Raw genomic sequence first — 20,686 nt, forward strand, 5'->3', positions numbered from 1 at the left:
CAGGAACATCCAAATGAGGTTTTACTGAATGAACTAACCTCTGAAATAATCATTCTTCCACACTGCGCCATATTTTGAGGTGTATCACATTGTTACTTAATTTCAATACATAGCATTTAAATTATGCAATCGTTTCTTTCAGCCTTTATTTCTAACGAGTTAACTACTGCTACAAGTAACTAATCTCATTTTGTTCCATATTGAAGATAACAATAAGTAAAATTCTTTCGAGAATAAAATTTACTGTGTCCACCTATTCAATATAATAATTTTATTGAATTGTATTGAATAATTGTACTGTATTGAATTGTATTGAATAGGTGGACACAGTAAATTTTATTCTTGAAAGAATTTTACTTATTAACTACTGCTATCGGCCGCATTATTTACGCTTTTAATACGAAAACTTGTTCCCTTTCATTTTGAATTGTGTTTACGGAACACTAGTCGACGAGTATTACTAATCGACTCCGACATTGCCTACGAGTTCGATCGTCGGCGAAAGAGCTCGCTAATACACGTAGCAAGAAAACTAACCGAAGATGATCGATCGCATTCGATGTAATCTCTGGAGTGTATAAATATAGATATCGGAAATATAACGCACGCTTAATCACTCGTAATAACGGATGCATCACTGATTGGTTTCTGCAATAACCGAAGAATAGTACACAGTTTAATATAGGGATTTTCAAGGGGCAGAAAAAAACTATTGTTAAAAGGGAGTTCTCATTATATGCCGTACTCGCTATAGCAGACTTCTACTGTAATGTCCCATTTCAAAAATTAATAAAACTGAAGTTGAAAATTTGGTGTTCGTGGCTCAGGTAGCAGTTAATGGTGAACAAATTAGGGCTTTGCTGACATACATTACAGTATTCTCCATTGTAAAAATGTTTGCTTCCTGTACGTAGAAAGTTTTCGTATAACATATGCAGCATACATCCTGAAGCTGCAATGAAGTGATGTATAGAGTTGCATTGCTGTGATTTACTTAGAATTAGTTCTTACATATTAAGCATGGGTATTGTCTAAAGCATGATTCGGCAGGTGGTATAAGTCGAGGGACAAACAAACCTCTCAAACTCCGCTCTCTACTTTCCTTCAACAAACCATGCATTAAATTTTTAAAAAATAATATTTTTTGAACTGCAGACATTCATCACTACTTTCTGGAAGATTATTTGTACTTATCTCCCAAACAATCTGTATATCAAAGCTTTTTATCATTTTTCCTAGTTTCCAGCCTTTTACCTAGTTGTGCCGTAAGAACTTTCCCTAGTTTATAGCAAGCTATGTTCTATTGGTACTTGTACAGTGGAATTTGCAACGGAGCAAAATTATCATCCAGGGTCCTGGAACAGAAGGAGTTGAGGAGCAGTGAGAATAGTACTGTTGTGATCGCCAGATACAATTGCAGAGCATTCCAGTTTTTTTTTTTTTTTTACAACTGTGATAAATAACAAGACAATTGTATTCAGTACACAACTCTCCAAGCTGTGTCTCTTGATTGGCAGAGGGTATGATTTGTACATTGTCTGTTTTGCTGTTGTAGGAACTTCCTTGTCCCGGACAAGCTTCTGCTCTTCGTAGAAGTAGTTGAATCCTTTGGACACGCTGTTTTGTACTTCTAATTTAATATTCCCATTACTGGAGATAACACTTCTAAGACAGCTAAAATTTCCCACACATTAAATTTTCTCCCTCTCATGTGAGAACAAGCATTAAATTTGCTTTTTTTCTTTTCCATTCAACAAATTCCTTTTTAAAATAGATCTATTTTTGTTGCTCCACAGGTTAATGTTTGTTTGGAGTGTACTAGCAACAACCTGAAGATGCTGAAGAGGAGATTCATCAGGTGTTCAGCGCAGGCCACCATCACTCATCTAAAGAAGTTCATTGCGAAGAAAGTCCTCAATGGCACCGAGAAGTACCGAGACGTAAGTAGTCATTCTTTTTATCAACTTGCTCTACTCTCAGATTGCCTTATGCAATGGGTTCCCAAACTTTTGTGATAGTGGATCCCTTCAGACTTGGGGAAAAGAATTCACGAATCCTCAAGCGCATCCTATTGTAAATAAGCCTCTGTATTTTTATTATGTGAATAAATATTATGTATTTAACATTGACAGCAGGTCGTTCCAGCAGGTCATCATCATATCCCTTATCCAGCTTCTGCTGGGTCGAGGTATTTATGGCACTTCTCCAACTTCCTCTTGCCTTCCACCATTCCCCTTCCACGATCTTGTCCCAGTCTAAATTTTGTCTTCTTATGCCGCTTTTCAGTGATTCAATCCTCCTTGTTTAGGTCTTCCTCTTGCTCTCTTACCCTCACACTTTGCCTCCAGTATCAGTCTTGGAATTCTATTCTCCTTCATCCTCTTCACATGTCCAAACCACCTTAGTTTATTCTCTTCAACTCTCTCATTTAGCTTTCCTATTCCAACTTCCTTCCTAACATTTCTCACCTTCTTTCCTTGTCTTTCCTATCATAGTTCTTAGGAATTTCATCTCACTGGCTTGAATTCTGCTCCGTTGCCTGCCTTCTAGTCAAAGTCAAAGTTTCAGCTGCAGCTGCATAAGTCAGTATGGGTACATAGTACATTTTGTACATTATCTCTTTACTTTTCCTTGGTACTTCTTTGCTCCAAGAAAATTTTCTTACACTTTGGTAAAATGCATTACTCTGCTGTACCCTTCCTGCTAATCTCCATGTCCACCCTAGCATTTTGCATTAATTCACTTTGTAGGTATTTAAAGTTGTCCACAATTTCCAGACTCTGACTTCCAATTTTCACAGTGTCCTTTCCTTACCTTTCCCCTCTCAACATCACCATAGTCTTGCTTTTCTCTGTACTGATTTTCATGCCATACTTCTCAATTTTTTCGTTCAGTTCATCTAGTTGTTGTTGCACTTCCTTGCTGTTCTTTCCCCAGATCACTTCATCATCTGCAAATAGCAGTATCTTAATCTCTTTATCTCCGTAGGTTTCCTTTGTTTCCTTGACAATTAATGTTGTTGTTTTTTTTTTGTTAATGTCTTATTTCCTGGGGGCTGGCTTGCAATTGGTATCAGCTTATAATCAAATAAATATGGTAATTACTGTGCTTAACCATGAGTTCATATATAATTTTTCTTAAACTTTGTGTTGAGTAATTCATGTTTAAGTATAAAATTCCTACTATCAAATAGCTAATGTGAAGAAGTAGGCTACACCAGAATTCAGTGAGAGGAAGTTTGGTCAATCTCTGTTTTAAAGTGGTAAGTACCATATTTCTCCAAATCCAAGACAACGTTTTCCCTCAGAATTTCATGTGAAAAATCAAGGTTCATCTTGTATTTGCTACCCAGCAATAATGTTAGGCCCGTTTAAACAACAAGCATCATCATCAATCATCGAATAATGAAGAGAGAATGACATCCTGTTAGCCTTAATTAATTGAGATATAAGAATTTCAAAGTGTTCCATATTGACTTGAGATCACTATTAAGTTGAAATAAGATATGATGGTTCAACCTTTTAATACTATTAAAATAAGAATTGTAAGTTTTACATTCATACTATGGTACCGGTTCCGACCAGTATTCTTGGTCATCATCAGGTGATCACAAATCCGATGATATAACAGGCTATGTCATAACGCACCTCAACTGTTCCAATATTTGCGCTTTTTAGTATTTTTTTCCCTTCACAATTGTCATATGTTTCAATAACTTCAAAAATGTAACTTACGAATTTCTTTAACTTGGATATATTTCTTTCGACAGTATAAAACTATATTGTACTGTTTCACTCATATCAGCATTTAAAGGCTTGATACTTGAATTTTTTTAATTTTTTCATCGGATTTCCACAAACGTTTAGAAGCACAGTCTCGATCGGCACATATGTCTTGCTACTCTTCAAGAACTTGCTCCGTACTAAATTTATGTATTTGATCTATGACTTCATGTTTTTCGGAACTATCGACACGCAGTGCTGATCCTTAAAATTATACAGTGCCTCATGAACTACAGCTGAAAAATACGTATTTGATTGTAGACTTCTTCATAAGATTGAAATTTCAAGACACAGTGCTCTCTAAAGTGTTGTGGTACTTCATAAACAGCATCTGACAGAATTATTTAAACTTCACGTTTTGTTTACCGTGCATTATCTTTTATATTTATTTGTGATTGGCTGAAATTTCAACACACAGTGCTCCCTAAAGTGTTTTAGTGCTCCACAAACAGCAACTGACGGAGTTATTTAAACTTCACATTTTATTTACCTGTGCATTGTCTTTTATACTTATTTGTGATCAGCTGATGGTGACCAAGAATACTGGTCGAAACCGATACCAATTATAATTAAGTAGGAATATAAAACTTCCATTTCTTATTTTAATAGTATTGAAAGGTTAATCCATCATATATCTTCTTCCAACTTAACCTCTTAACTTAGCCTCTACAAAAAAGGTTGTCAAATCTGCAGAATGGCATGAAAACATCATTCTCTTGAGCTAATTGCAAGGTCGACCATAATGTATTTTGAGCCCCAGCTGCACAGGAAATGTCATTCAAATTGGAATAACAAGGATGCAAGCCTTCGATTTCTTAGAAAAGCCACGGCTACCTCAGTGGCAGAGTTATAACGCGTCTACTGTACCTGACGCTTAGTAAAACTAACAGTTTTATAGACAGCAGCAATATTTTCATGATGGATCATCGTATTGTAAAGACACATGGAACATGTATTGCCAGCAAATTTTCAATGGGTTCTCATCAGTAGTACGTACATACTTGCCATGTATTCAGGTTTTTGTTCCCCCCCGTAAAATGTACGGATTTTTAGTGTGTTTTATGGTTGTGCGGGTGAGCAATGTTATTGCATGTATTTTGAATATCCGCGCTTGTTTTCACTTTCATAATTTATCAGCTTCATGTCCCGTATTGATGATTCCAATCATCGCAATTATAAGGCTGGATTTCCCCACCTAATCAATACTTTTATTTATATTAAAGTACTTTAAAACAGAATTAATGAACGTAGGTTTTCGTGGCTCATTGTATTAACATAAAGATATAAATGAACTGGATTAAAGCCACTATATATATATTTAATAATAAAGCCAAGCTTTCAGCCACATTGCATTGGCCTTCATCAGGGCATGTGAAGTTTTGCCTCCGACAGTAAGCAAAGAAATTCTCCGAAGGAATGTAGAAGTCATGCCCGTACTATCCACGGCCTACCCCACTAACTGGACTCAAGGATTGTGCCGCTGTACTGTGGTGGCTGGGAGGGAAGTTACTGATTCACCGCCCTCTGTCAACAGTTAGAGTGCGTCCTGCTGTGCAGTGGTGGTGTTATGCATGTATTTCTGCAGTACAGGTCTCCATGTATTTGATAACTTGAAGCAGTCTTCCCTGTTGTTGTTATTTGGGCGCAGCTCTATCTCTGTGGCTTCCCTCACAAGATGAGCATAGAAGTCTTTTACAGGCGCGATGACCTTCGCCTGGTCAAAGAGGATTTCATGGTCTGTACTGTAGAAATGTTCTGCTATGGCAGACTGGCTTATAGCGTTCTCCGTGGAGGATGAAAGAGCGACATTCTTTACCGACCTGATGTGCTCTTTCACCCTGGTGCTAACAAGCCTTTTTGTCATGCCAACATATGAACAACCACAACCACATGGAATTTCATATACGCCCAGTGTTTCAAGATGTGGTTTTTCTTTGACTGGTTGAAACAGGGATTTGAGCTTCCGGTCTGCGATGAAAACTGGAATTATATTGTACTTCTTAAGAATGCGCCCTATTCTGTCAGTTATACCTGCCACGTAAGGAAGGAATACTTTTTTCTTTTCGCTGTAGTCCTGGTTGGTTCTATCCAAGTTAGGCTCCTTGATCTTCACAGCTCGTGTTATGTCTCCTGATGTATAGCCGTTTTTCTTCATGGATGTTGTCAGTTCTCTCAATGCACTTGAGCGGTTATCATCGTCTGCAACATTATTCACTCTAGTATGTAACGTTCAAAGGAGAGCTGCTTTTTGGGAGGGGTGGTGATGTAAAGACTTATGAAGGTATCTTTCAGAATGTGTAGGTTTCTTGTACATTGCATGGCCTAGTGTACCATCATTCTTCTTGTATACTAACATTCAAGAAAAGGTAATTTACCTTCATTTTCTACTTCCATTGTGAACTTGATCGTACTGTTAATGGAATTTACGTGCTCCACGGAGAACGCTATAAGCCAGTCTGCCATAGCAGAACATTTCTACAATACAGACCATGAAATCCTCTTTGACCAGGCAAAGGTCATCGCGCCTATAAAAGACTTCTATGCTCGTCTTGTGAGGGAAGCCATAGAGATAGAGCTGTACCCAGATAACATCAACAGGGAAGACTGCTTCAAGTTATCAAATACATGGAGACCTGTACTGCAGGAATACATGCATAACACCACCATGGCACAGCGGGACGCACTCAAACTGTCGACAGAGGGCGGTGAATCAGTAACTTCCCTCCCAACCACCACAGTACAGCACCACGATCCTTGAGTCCAGTTAGTGGGGTAGGCTGTGGTTAGCATGGGCATGACTTCCACGTTCCTTCGGAGAGTTTCTTTGCTTACTGTCAGAGGCAAAACTTCACATGCCCTGATGAAGGCCAATGCAATGTGGCTGCAAACTTGGCTTTATTATATATATATATATATATATATATATATATATATATATATATATATATAGTGGCTTTAATCCAGTTCATTTATTTCTTTATGTTACTTTAAAACATATTTTCAGTACCGGTTTCGGCCTTTATAATAGGCTATAAAGGAAGAAACCAGTAATCAAATGATCGATTATCACCATGCTTCTGTCACGTGTTTGACCTCAACTGAAATGTTCCCAAACAAGTAGCAATGTGTAATTTTGAAGAAAAGAAATTGGTTAAAAGTAGCAAGCAGGCAGCGAATTTATATATATATATAACAACTTTGGTAACTGCATCGTGCTTCATAGCAGCTGAAAGGCTTTGTTTGTGTGGGGTGTGAGTAACATTGGCGGTAGTTCTGAAACTCGTGGAATTGTGTGGTGAATTTGTGAGCGATTTAGTATTTTTAGTGGTGTTCGTAATAAGTTCAACTAAGAAACTATATTATCAATCTTTTAGGAGGCATATTCTGCTGAATTTCCTTGTTTTATATGATCACGGAAAGGCAAAACATTTGCATTCTGTTCCATGTGCTCGTGTGATATAAACATTTCTCACGGAGGAAGAACAGAATTAGTAAATCACATTAAATCTGTTAAACATGTCTCCGATACAAAATTTAAGGATGGCAGTCAGAAAGTTAATTCGTTTTTTTACCTCTTCTGTAGCCGACCTTGATACAGAAAGAGCAGAATGCTTGTTCACTTCATTTTTAATTGAACGTAATATCCCGTTAGCTGCTGCCGATCATGCTGGTGCTCTGTTTAGGAAAATATTTCCAGGTTCAGAAATTGCAAAAAAAAAAAAAATTAAAAAAAATGGTTGTAGTCGTATGAGAACCACACACATTTTGAAAGAAATGGCTACAGATTCAAGAAGTGAACTCGTTGGTTGCATGCAATGTGAACTATTTTCTTTAGCTACAGATGGGAGCAATAATAGTAATGCTAAGCTTTACCCTATTGTCGTCACCTGTTTTGTGGCAAAGCAGGAAATGATAGCTCAGTGTTGTCTGTCCCAGCCTTGGTGGGTGATTCAACTAGACGTAATTTTGTAATTTCACAGTTATTCGTTACAAAATACCAATTCAAAATTGTGTAGCATTCTGTTCCGACAATGCTCCAGTCATGATTGAAAAAAAGAATGGAGTTACTGCTGTTTTAAGGGAAGCACAGTCATCTGTCTTCGTACTGGGTTGCTCATGCCATTAGATTAACTTGGCTGCTGAGAAAGGGGCAAGCAGTTTGCCTGTTAAAGTTGATGAACTATTAGTCGACATCTTCTATCATTTAGAAAAGAGTTGTAAGAGGACGGAATGCCTTAAGAAATTCCAAGAGCTTCACAACAAGCAAACTAAAAAGATACTGAAACATGTTTGCACAAGATGGCTATCATCGTTAGGAAGGTGTCTGCAGAGCCTGTTAGAACAATGGGATTCACTACTTAATTTCTTTAAAGATGAGGTGCTTGTTAATGCTCAGTGTGCGTCAACTACTAGCTCAACATCATTTATGATCCCAAAAGACGAGCCTGGTAGTTCCAAAGACCATGGAAAGAGGAAAGCTACTAAGTCTTCAGAATCGGGTGCTCCCAAACGATTTGCATGTGTCTTAAAATCTGACACTCCTGTGCTAAAGAAATAAGAACATTATTCATTTTTTTTTTTTTTTTTTTTTTTTAAGGTTCTCCGTAGTAAGTTGAACTAAAAAGTAGTTACAACCTGTTTATTGGGACCGGTTTCAACACATTTCAAGTGTCATCATCAGCCAATTAGCGAAGATCTTAAAACAACTAATATATTGAACACAGGCAAAAAAAATAACATTGTATCATATCGTAGCAATTCAGTTAATGTTCAAAACACAATAATCACGGTCAAGAGAGTAAACAGAACATCACTATCTTGCGCCGAAAACAAATATAGTTGAAGTTCATAAGCAGATCAAGTATGCACTTATGTAAAGTCGTTGCTAGGCAGGTCTTGTAGGCATTTGTTTCACCTATCACCTTTTACTCTTCGGCCGGAGAAACAAATGCCTACAAGACCTGCCTAGCATCGACTTGACATAAGTGCATACTTGATCTGCTTATGAACTTCAACTATATTTGTTTTCGGCGCAAGATAGTGATGTTCTGTTTACTCTCTTGACTGTGATTATTGTGTTTTGAACATCAACTGAATTGCTACGGTATGATACAATGTTATTTTTTTGCCTGTGTTCAATATATTAGTTGTTTTAAGATCTTCGCTAATTGGCTGATGATGACACTTGAAATGTGTTGAAACTGGTCCCAATAAACAGGTTGTAACTACTTTTTTGTTCAACTTACTACGGAGTATTGAAAGGTGGATCCTTCCCTATAATATTGTACATCTTCTTATTTCTCTATTCAATACGGAACAGTCATGAAGTTTTTAACTTTAAAATTCATAAACTACTAAAACTAATGACGAACCTGTTAAAGCAGCTGCATTCCCGATTCGTCAAACCAAAAGTGATCAAAAGTTCCTTTTTATTAAAAGTTCCATACCGTTCTATTGAGAATTAGAGAGGCAGTGATGAGCTAGTCATTGGCGTTGAGACAGTGAACTTGGTGAAGAAACTTAATGATAGAGATAAATCAGCATTCTTTTCATCTGCCATTGGTTACTACTGCACAGCATGTGATTATATTATGAACAAGTTCCCTCTCAGTGATGAACTACTGAAACATGCAAAGGTTGCAGATGGTTCAAAAATTGAAGATGCCCAGTTTTCTTCTATATAATTCTTTATGGAAAGATTTCCATCATTGGTGCCGAGGAAGGACAGTGAGTCAGTTGAGGGTGCAATGAATGTGCTTCAGAACCAATTTGTAGCTCTTCAGATTGATGACTGTACCTACTGTTGAGAGTGAGAATCTGGGAGGTGACATCAAATGGGCTCGCTTGATGAACATTCGTGTAGCTGATGGTCTTCCTAAGTATGATAGGATATCCAGGCTAATGCTTTCTGTTCTGACTCTACCACACAACAATGCTGAGTGTAAACGTGTGTTCAACTGGTCCATGATACTCGAGTAGTTTTCCTCCAGAATTTCTGAAGAAAGCAAAGAAAGCAACTCGTCTCCATCTGTCCTCTCCAACCTGTGATGGATGATAGCCTGCATACTGTGAACTTGACAGAATTTTGTAAATAAGTGTACATGTTTAGCTTAATTTTGACGGTGACATTCTTATTGTGACCTGCAAATTTAAAGTGCAGAAAAACACTGTTTGTGTACTGTGTGAACTGTTCCCAGTGTTAAGTGAAAATTGATGAGCGCTCATCACGAGATGTACCTTTGTGTAAGTATTTAATTTCAGGGGTGATCGTAACATGTATTTGACTTGTATTAATATTGTTTGTAATCCCCTCCTTGCTGTCCTTTTTCACTATGCCTCAAGACTTTGCAACGCATGCGCGTGTTGTTAAAAAATTTACGCTTATGGATCTTCTGGATTTCTCTTTTTGAAAGTTGGCAGGTATGATATTATGATGCCAATTTTAAGTTAATGGTTATTAAACACTCGGAAATGAAGAATAATTGTGCAGCTGCAAGAAAATATGGCATAACTAAAGCAAATGTTTGGAGTTAGTGTGAAGACAAAGATAGCTTAAAAATGTATACTGCACAAAAAAATGCACTCAGCGGCTCGCAACAAGAATGCTTTAAACTGTTTTCGGCCACGTTGTTTACACATTTGTTACAAAGTTATGTTCTCTTTCATTTTGAATTTTGTTTACAGTACACAGTCGACAGGTATTACGAATCGTCAGATTACAAGTAATGAATTTCATCGTGGTCCATGGTGGTATTATTGGAATTACCACTTTAAAGTGGTGGAAAGGTGGAACGTACAAGTTGGAATTTGTTATACATAACTGTCGAATGTCGGTGAGAAAGCTCGCTTTTGCTTGCTTAGTGGACTTAGCTGTTGATGATCTATCACATTCAGTATAGCCACTGGAGGGCATAAATATCAATTCATTTTACCGTGCTTCGAACACGTGATACAACAGCTCTGAGTTTTAGATTTCTCAGTTTTGAGTGCTAATTTCCTGATAATATCTTTCCTGTAACCTTGAAACTGTATTGTCTGAAGCGTACCGGCCTTGAATATTTCATTCACCGCCCGAGCAGTCGTGTTTCGTAAATAAACCTTCCACAAGTTGAACCCAGTAACATAACTGTTTACTGTTTGTCCCTGTCGCTCTTCTAAATATTATTAGAGGATTTAGGGCGGCTGCATTCAAGAGTCTTTTGAACAGCTGTACATACTGTACTGGTTCCTCCTCATCGGCACTCTCATAATTTATCACTGCATCCGCCACAGCTACTTCATCTATTTCATTGTCACTGCTGCTAATACTATTATTACTACTTCCGACTAAACTTTTGTCTGAATTACACAATATTTCAAGCACATTACTGTCCATCAAACCACGGCTGGAGCTTGCCATGTGCGGCGCATCACGAAGTCTGATGCAGCTTCAGCGAGACCCAAAGCAACAGGACGAGCCTGAATGAGGGGATAGCATTTATGACTACATAAACCAGCTCGATACATATTTCGGGTAAAAAGTTGAGTCATCTTTCAAATTAATATATCACGCACAACTGGTTCTTGTATCATATGACTGGAAGCAGCACTAACTGATACCTACACAGAGAGCTGGTGGAGAATTACAAAAATATTTTAAGCCAAGGAAAAAAGACAAATACTATAAATAAACTGCACTCCGAATGCACAAATACAGCAAAGGTTGTCATGCAAAAAGACAAACTTTTTGGGCCATGCTTTCTTTATTTTATTCTTTGGGAAAGAGTGAAGCAAACAGACTTTAAAAAAGCAAGATATTATTCCTCAGACCAGCTTGACAAAAATTTATCCTTGCACAAACAACTATATGTTAACGAACTACAATACTTATTTTATAACACTGATAAACCCCAACATTTATTCTTGGAATCAAAACCATTTGCATTTCGATAACTCCAAAACTCTTAACCCTGCAACCATAAATGGGAAGCTATGTATGGGTCTATACCACATATAGAGGTCAGTACTAAAGGGTTAATACAGGAATTTCCAAGGGGCAGAAAAAACTGTTGTTGCAACATGGCACTCGCTATAGCAGACCTCTACTGTACTGCCATCTTCAAATAGACAGACACTCTGCTTATCAGTTGCACTTCTTTTACATCCATCTCTTCTCAGTCCTGTTATGTGTTCCTGTCTTTACACCACTTTTATTTTACACTTGTTTCTTTGGTTTGTTTGTTCCTTTCTAATACTTTTCTGTATTCCGAGTTTGTGTAATGATCTTTTTGAGGAATGAAGCCATGTTATTTTGTTTCAGATTGACATCTTGTGCAATGATGAGTTGTTAGGGAAGGACCACACCTTGAAGTTTGTGTATGTGACGAGATGGAGGTTTCGTGACCCTCCCTTGAGGTTACAGTATAGACCTCGGATCGACATTTAAATGACCCGTGTTATATGTAGTGAGTGTGTGTCTGTGTGCATCGCGTCAGCTCCGTCATGGGCTCTGGTGAGAATGAGCTTGTCTTGTTGCAATGTATTTTGTATTGTGTTGTTTTTTCTATATGACTCGAGGTATTTTTTACTATATTTATAACAAAAAATAAAGCTATTTATGATGGTGTATCAGACACTATAGAACTGATTTTTCTGGCAAACTAATAGGCAGGTAGCCATGAAAAGCTAGAAAATGTGTATAACGAGCTGTTAATTTTCTGTCGACCTCCCATTTCAGTTTTGCCTGGTGACAGTGAATGAAGCATGTTGAAGCAGACAAATTTCAAGGCTATTCAGACAGGTGTACCTGAAATGTTTCGTGTCTTAGCAATAGAAATCTTATTGAAGCTGCTTATCTATAACTCTTCACACCTCCTTTTTACCATCAACTTTGTCCAGACGTTAGATAAAGCATCTCAATTTCATACCCTGTTTCACAGTCTCGTCAGTTTGCGCAAGTTGCATTAGAACTGTTCACATGCTTGAAAATATGACATTAAGAATGTTAAATTCTCATGCTTTACAAAGGAAAAAATTAAATGTATCCTCGTAATTCAATACAAAACGTAATGCCTTAATTAGATGGAGCATTAAAATTCAAACATGTTTCAACTCGTTTGAGCCATCTTCAGTGAAGTAGAGGGGGTTAAAGTAATCTACATAATACAAGATAAAAATGTGCTAAAAACATAATGAAGGAACAAATGAAAAACAAAAGAGACAGGCGGAAATAAAAACAATAACAATATACAATATTTACATCACTAGACGGAGCAATAAATAACTCGCTGAGACAAATTCCGTGAAAAAAAAAGGTTAATGCAAAACATAATTGAATTGAAAAAATGTGCTAAACCTAAGAAGAAAATAAAATAGAAGATAACAGTCAGAAACGAAACAAGTGCTAATAGTGAGCTTGCAGACCTCTTAGACTAAATATTTTAGGTTGATAACAATTCAAAAACAGGACAAAATCACTGTGTTGAAAATTCAGGCTGACAGTCTTTCTTTGTAGAAACACCATCCCACAAATGGCTAGGAGGGGAGCGAGAAAGCTCGACTTTATTGGTTTCTAAGAGGTCCGCAACCTCACTATTAGCACTTGTTGTTTCGTTTCCGTCTGTTATCTTCTGTTTTATTTTCTTCTTAGGTTTAGCACATTTTTCGATTCAGTTATGTTTCATATTAACCCTTTTTTTTTCACTGAATTTGTCTCAGCAAGTTATTTATTGCTCCATCTAGTGATATAAATTTTGTATATTGTTATTGTTTTTATTTCCGTTTGTCTCTTTTGTTTTTCATTTGTTCCTTCATTATGCTTTTAGTATATTTTTAGCTTGTATTATGTAGATTACTTTAACTCCCCCCCTTATTTCACTGAAGATGGCTCAAACGAGTCAAAACATGTTTGAATTTTATTGCTCCATCTAATGATGGAATTATGTTTTGTATTGAATTAGGAGGATACATTAAATTTTTTCCTTTCATCAATACGAAATGATTCTAATATCTTGTAAATTCTCATGCAACAAAAAGAATGAATTGTATTGTTGGCAAGGATTTTTTATTTTTATTTTTTTACAATCTGCTTTACGTCACATCAACACAGATAGGTCTTATGAAGACAATGGTATAGAAAAGGGCTAGGAGTGGGAAGGAAGCTGCCGTGGCCTTAATTATGGTACAGCCCTGGTGTGGAAATGGGAAACCACGGAAAACCATCTTCAGGGCTGCCGACAGTGGGGTTTGAACCCACTATCGCCCGGGTGCAAGCTCACAGCTACACGCCCCTAACCGCACGGCCAACTCTCCCTTTTTTTTAATGTTTTAAGTACATTGAACATCATTCTTAAGAACTGGAATTAGATTATTTGGCTTATTGTTGGACTGATAAACTCAATTATCAGTTGAATTGTTACTAGTTCCTCTCCAAAGCTGTTGCTATTCAAAAATTAGAATTAAATTTTCAAAATAGAATTACTGCTTAATTTTCCCACTTTTTAAAGCCTTTTTTAACCTATGAGAATGAAATTTTCAAAATATATTTATTGCTTAATTTTCCCACTTTTTAAAGCCTTTTTTAACCTCATGAAATGAGTGGTGGGAAAATTATGCAAATTAATTTGAATTTAAAATACCAATGGAATTCCACCACTTTTTCAGCATCCCTGAAGGTGGTTTCCCATTTTCACATCAGGCAAATTAATTAAGACCACGGCCGTTTCGTTCCCGCTCCTAGCCCTTTCCTATCCCATTGTCTCTATAAGAACTATCTATGATATTGCGATGTAAAGCAACTTGCAAAAAATAACTAACATTTCATGCAAAACTGAATTGCCATTTTTTCTTAATCCAGTTACATAGTTTCCTAGTCACTGACCTGATTTTGTCTTCTTGGCACTCTGCAGCTGTTCTTTTTGCTTACACCAGTAGTGTAGATGTGATGGCTGTATGCAAAACTCACATGTTGCAACACATTTGCTGTTATTTTCTACAAATTCAGTCACTGTAAATTTAAACCTCATTTTTCTTACCAGTCACTAATCAATTACATTTAAAAGTAATTCGCACAGAGCAAATTAGCATGAAGTAATTAAATCAAGTGCATGTCTCCGACGTGGTTTCTACCAGCATTCCCGCAATGCAATGCTTGTATTGACCAACGCTATGCATAGTTAGCCGAGTGGTGCTGTTGCTATAGCGTTGCCGCTTGTGTTTCTCAGTCACCTCCTACAAATTGATAACTGACCGTTGAAACAATAAATGTTTTCATGACTGCACATTTTGGAAAATGTAGTTAGAAAACTCATTGGTGACAGAAAACTTTTGCATTATCATAGCTGGAAAATGATGCAAATGTGTATTTTCCTCCAAATTACCTTTTCAAAATTAAGAGTAGGAAAATTATTCGAGTAAATACATTATAAAATTGAATTCCAGCCATATGAAACTATAGATAGTTCCTGTATAGCAAATGAGGCGTTCACGGCCAGCGTTACAAATCATGTCAATCTTTTGCAGGCTTGTAGGCCATGGTCCAGGAGCATGAGATGGTCCCGACGTTTCACCGAAGACTGCATTTTGCTTTATCAAGTGTTCGGACTGATTTCGATAGCAGCGAAGCTCACAGTGGAATGGAGTGGTGTTTTAATTCCACCTCATCATATAGTGCTGGCTATGGTGTGTTGCTGGTCTGCCATGCTGGAGGGGTGGTCGCTTATTGGTTTGTCGTCCAGGAGGACCCAGTGGCCTCGGCAGATCAGAAAAAAGCAGCGGGTGACCAGTTGCCTGTCTTCACAAGGCAGGGCAACGTACATTGGGCTCTTTAATACTTCAATCATTGGCTGAAGAACAGCCAATCAGCGCTCACCCCTCTAGCATGGTAGAACAAGAGGTGAGCAGTGCACCGTAGCCTGCACAATATAATGAGTTGAATTGAAACACCACTCCATTCCACTGTGAGCTTCGCTGCTGTCGGAGTTGTCCGAATCCGTGATAACACCAATATACAGTAGTTTGTTCATTATTGGACATTATAAATTTTCCAGCTAACTCATTCCTGGTTACCAGTGTTTCGCCCCAATGTGCTAGTTTGGGCTCATCAGTTGGTAAATAGCACACCTACCAAGGGACATGGCTAGTGCATACCGTGGAGGCCACTGTGTAGGCTACTTCGAGCCACCGGCAGTGCCATTGACTACGAGAGACTTTGTTTCATTTTAAAAAATCAATGCCTACCTAGCCATCATGATATAGGGAATCAACATCTATATCACCCTCGATAATGCCAAACACAGTCTTCAATGAAACGTTGGGACCATCACATGCTCCTGTGGCTGGTGTACATGAGATTTGAAGTCACAGAAAGATTTATGCTTACACACTTCAAGGAATTGATGTATAAAATTATTACTTTTATTATGCGAGACTGTTAGATTGGGTTTTGTCTTAGAACTTAGTAGTACTATACATACTAGTCTTGGAATTTATTTGCTCAGACTTGTAGATCTCTCACTGTAATTTTGTTGCAGATGATTTCTTCAGCTCATTTTAGATTGTCTTCCATTTCTGATAAAGTAATGGTATCATTTACATCTAAGTCTCTTGAAATAAATAGCCCTAATGGTTTTTATATTAGTGGTTTAGCAGACAAACATTGTATGTACAGTTATGTTAGTTTCAAAAAATTGCATTCTGAATTCTTACTTTTGATCATAACATAGCACATTTGTTATACCCTGAGAATTTATTATTTGACATATTTTTGTGGAGTTGATTGCATAAATATATGAAATGTCAAAAATGTACAGAATAATTGAGGAGTTCTCTGCAGTAATTCTCTTACCCCAAAAACATAAAATAGAAATATTGACGAATAAAATGTTCAGATACAAAAATGTGTTATACTGAGGCATGCTATAACTCTCAAATTAGTAACAACCATAAAGTAACAGAGATGTTAATGAGAAATAAATTGTTTGTTAACTCTTTGAAGTTTACTGTTTGAAGTAACGTATCCTGCGGGTTGCTGGCAATAATTCCCTAAATGATTGGTAACTATGATGTTCCATTCCATGTTTTATATAAATAGCAGAATTTTCTAATTTTGTGTCCACATAGTAGGGGATAGGAAAAGGTCAGTAATGAAGGAAATGGAGAAACACCCTAATCAGGTTTACACAAAGTTCCTTGAGTGGACTCTTCTATTATTGCATGAGCATTTAATGTATGTGGGTTGTAACAAATTGCTTCCATTTTCGAACCCCATTGTCGGCAGCCCTGAAAGTGGTTTTTCGTGGTTTCCCATTTTCACACCAGGCAAATGCTGGGGCTGTACCTTAATTAAGGCCGCTTCCTTCCCACTCCTAGCCCTTTCCTGTCCCATCGCCGCCGTAAGACCTATCTGTGTTGGTGCAACATAAAACAACTAGCTTCCATTTTCAGAACTGAAATTACATTCTTGTCTCTTCGTAATAGATGCTTAGGCAGGAAAACTAACCAAAAAGTCGTAATTCAAGGAAATGTATACAAAGCTGCATCGTACCGTGTAGGAAAATCAATAGTACCACATTGATAAAAGAAAAAATAAACTGCATGGAATATCTTTTTGCCTGCAACCTTTGCCAAGCTCTTCCTCATTGAGGGCAGTATTGAAAATTTTAACTATAATGGTTTCTTATTCTGTAAGTATATGTTATCAGCTGTGTTCTGAGTAGATAGATCACTGCTTTCCATTTGTTTCCTTAATTAATAAATATCCTAATCATTTAAGTATCATACTTTTGTTAAGCCAGAATTGTCTAACAAGGGAAGAGTCTCTGCTCTTACTGCAGAAAGTGTGCGTTAACAAATCGAACACTACTAGACATAGTGATAGTCACTTGTTTAGGAGGAGGATCATCTTTAATCCTTTTGCACTCAGCCTTTTTGCAGGAGCTGACTTTTTTTATACCCAAAATATTAAAAAATCAACACATAATCAATTCAGCTCAGGTTCAGATGAAATATATCACTCACTGGTACTTAAACTGTGAGCATTTCATAAATAAATATACATTGGATGTATTATTATAAGGGTACACTGAAAAATGTTACTAAATTTTGAAAAATAAAAATTAATTTTTAATGGCAGAAATATGACACATTGTTTTGTTTGACTTCTCGACTGTTAAACAAGAAAGAAGAATAAACATTTAATTCTGAGTAATATGATGTCGTCAATGTGTGTACTGCAATTGACTCGTAAAGTATGACACTACTCCATTCTTTCGTGTGGACCGGCAACAGAAGCACACCTAGCATGAGAAGTAGGATGAAATATAAATACCTGTAAAACCTGTAAATGGTTCGAGGACTCTGTTTTCATCCTTATTTGTCCATCAATCAACCTCACTGTCACTACTATCACCGGCATTTTCACTTGTATTATTGTCGCCGGCAACTGACTCATATGAACTGAATGTCGCAGTTTCACTTCCGCGCATATATTTTGATGTTGACGGACACACATCTTCACAATCACTAATACTTACACTTTCGCAATCACTAAGGACATCAGATAAACTGTCAACATACAATTCTCCAAATATTTCATTATCGTTCAAGCTGTTTTTGCTACGACGCGCCATGCTGACACCTGGCAATACACTCGGCCACGCGATACTGAGTGTTATGAAGCCACACTTCCTGTGCCGAAAGCATTGTCAAGGAAAGACAGTTCTGATCAACAAAGACTTCAGTTTGTAAACAACACAAAATATTTCTATTAATAAACGGCAGAGAGGATAAAAACACACAAGAATGAAGCAATGTCCGAAAACGTTAATTAACGTAGCCCATCATTAATGTGTTAATTGCATTCATTACACAAGTCACTTTCTTCCATCTCATCTTCTTCATTGTCAGATAACTGTGAACAGGAGTATAGCTGTCACATAATGTGAATCACTTTCGACAATAACATTGCTATCATTGTCTAAAGCATCTAAATATTCTCATATTTCAGAATGATTCCTCCTTGAACTTGGCCCAGTCATTGGTACAAGCACATGGAGGGAAGGAATAATCAAAATGTAAATAATTATGGTTCAGGAAAAAACTGAAGACGCGCAAAATATCAGCGAAAGAACTATAAACTAAATGTATAACAGAACCAAATGAATGTATTAATGAGCAAGACGAGAACAGAGCCATGCAATAATAACTTCAAACCACCCCAACATTAATATTCACAACCAACAAATTTCTTTTGTCAAAAATAAAATATTTTTGTGTGATTACTGGATCGGTATGTTGAGTAAAAATGCATAATACTTTAACTTACCGTCAGAATCCTCAATTGCCATCTAGTAGCCCCACAAATAATCAAAACAGCTAAATATGACAGAGCTGAAATATTAGCTCCAGGAGAGTTCTCGTTATAACCTCTCGTGCTGATATATCGGCAGATTGAGTGCAAAACTCACAATTTTCAGAATGGCATCTAACCAGCGCTGCAGAGCTGTCATCACACTTACAGCACAGTTTTGACATAAATTTTAAGGGATGCGTTCATTATGCCAATAAATATGATATACATGGTTCAAATTCTACTGCAACTTCATGACTGTAAGGCTTGTCAGGATGCTTTGATGAGGTGCAAGCAATGCCATAGTTAGGCAATGTGTGTTATAAGGGGCTTCTCCTTCAAAACATAACAGTAACAAGAGAAATTACTATCATCCTGTTGCTTTTTGGTAAGGTTGGCTATTGTAGGCAATTAGTGGGGTTTTTAGATGTAAAGGTAGTGATTCTTCCCTTGTAAGAAATGTCAAAATGTGGGACTAGAAAATAAAACTTATAGTTTCTGTGTGCCAAGCCATAAATGTATAAATGAGGCTGTAACAGGAGGAGCAGGTGCCCACTTCTTCCTGTGCTGAACCATTGTTATTGATTTCAAAACAAACAATTGACTATGTTTTTTCTTCTATGTGTAAAATTTTGTTTAATGTATATTAGTGATGTTCTTGTCTCAAAGGACATCCTGTACATAATGTGTGATTGTAATTATGTATTTACTTAATAGCAGTAATTCAACACTTTTCCATACTATGTTCTAACAGATCTGTATATAGAAATCAAATATTCATTATAATAAAACAGAACCGAGGCTCTTATTCGGTTATCAGCATAATGATTTAACGTTTGTTACACCAAAGCTGTCCTGCGTATCTTTAATACAATTTGTTGTGCACTGAGGGAGCCCAAGCTATGTGATGTCTGTCAGTCCAGAGGCTATTTGGATCTCCAAAAAGCACCCCCAAAGGTTATAGGAAAACCACAAGAACTGATTGTAGTGCCATAGTTAGGCAAACAAGGTGTGGTGAGGAGTGAATTAGTTTTCCATTGCTTTCCTCGCTCTGCTAGAAAGGGCTATTGCAACACAACCAGACATGACATCCAAATAAATAAGTGTTGCTCCGTATGTCGGTACCTTCCATACTGTCACAGACATAAATTAGACTGAGACTTTGAGGAAGCTACATATTGTCCTGGCCCGTGCATAAATACTGCATCCCAAGGAATAGTAACAGGCTACTAAATGTGATAAAACACCTGAATGTAGCTTTGACAGCTTGTTTGCCTCTTACTAGTGTAGATCTAAATTTGGACATGTGAGGGGACATTTTCAATCATTCTTCATTACATACAGTACGATTTGAAGAATTTTGTTTGATGAAGGTGTGCAGCAGGACAGAGATAGAGATGGAAATGGAAATCTGGCATACTTTCTGTTGTTAAATGTTCGCACTATGATTGTTTCCTTCACCAAATTTTTCTGTACAACATCAGAATAGAAGTACTGCAGGGGGAGTGTTTCTGGTTACTTTAAGTCTTCTTGAACTATTGCCCTAGTATCTGATTCCTGTAAAGTGAAGGCCCTGTCT

General features: G+C 37.1%; 1 protein-coding gene across 1 annotated transcript in view; it reads left to right on the top strand.

Annotated features, from left to right (window-relative positions):
* The window catches only part of l(3)73Ah (lethal (3) 73Ah), a 77,175-nt gene extending 64,277 nt beyond the window's left edge, over positions 1 to 12,898 (top strand). The window contains exons 5-6 of the mRNA XM_067146383.2: positions 1,797 to 1,940; positions 12,082 to 12,898. Coding sequence (XP_067002484.1) covers positions 1,797 to 1,940; positions 12,082 to 12,207 — 270 coding nt within the window. The 3' untranslated portion in view covers positions 12,208 to 12,898. The remainder of the gene's footprint in view (positions 1 to 1,796; positions 1,941 to 12,081) is intronic.
* Positions 12,899 to 20,686: the final 7,788 nt, after the last annotated feature.

The sequence above is a fragment of the Anabrus simplex genome, chromosome 1, assembly GCF_040414725.1.
Source record: "Anabrus simplex isolate iqAnaSimp1 chromosome 1, ASM4041472v1, whole genome shotgun sequence".
In the NCBI taxonomy this organism is placed as follows: domain Eukaryota; kingdom Metazoa; phylum Arthropoda; class Insecta; order Orthoptera; family Tettigoniidae; genus Anabrus; species Anabrus simplex.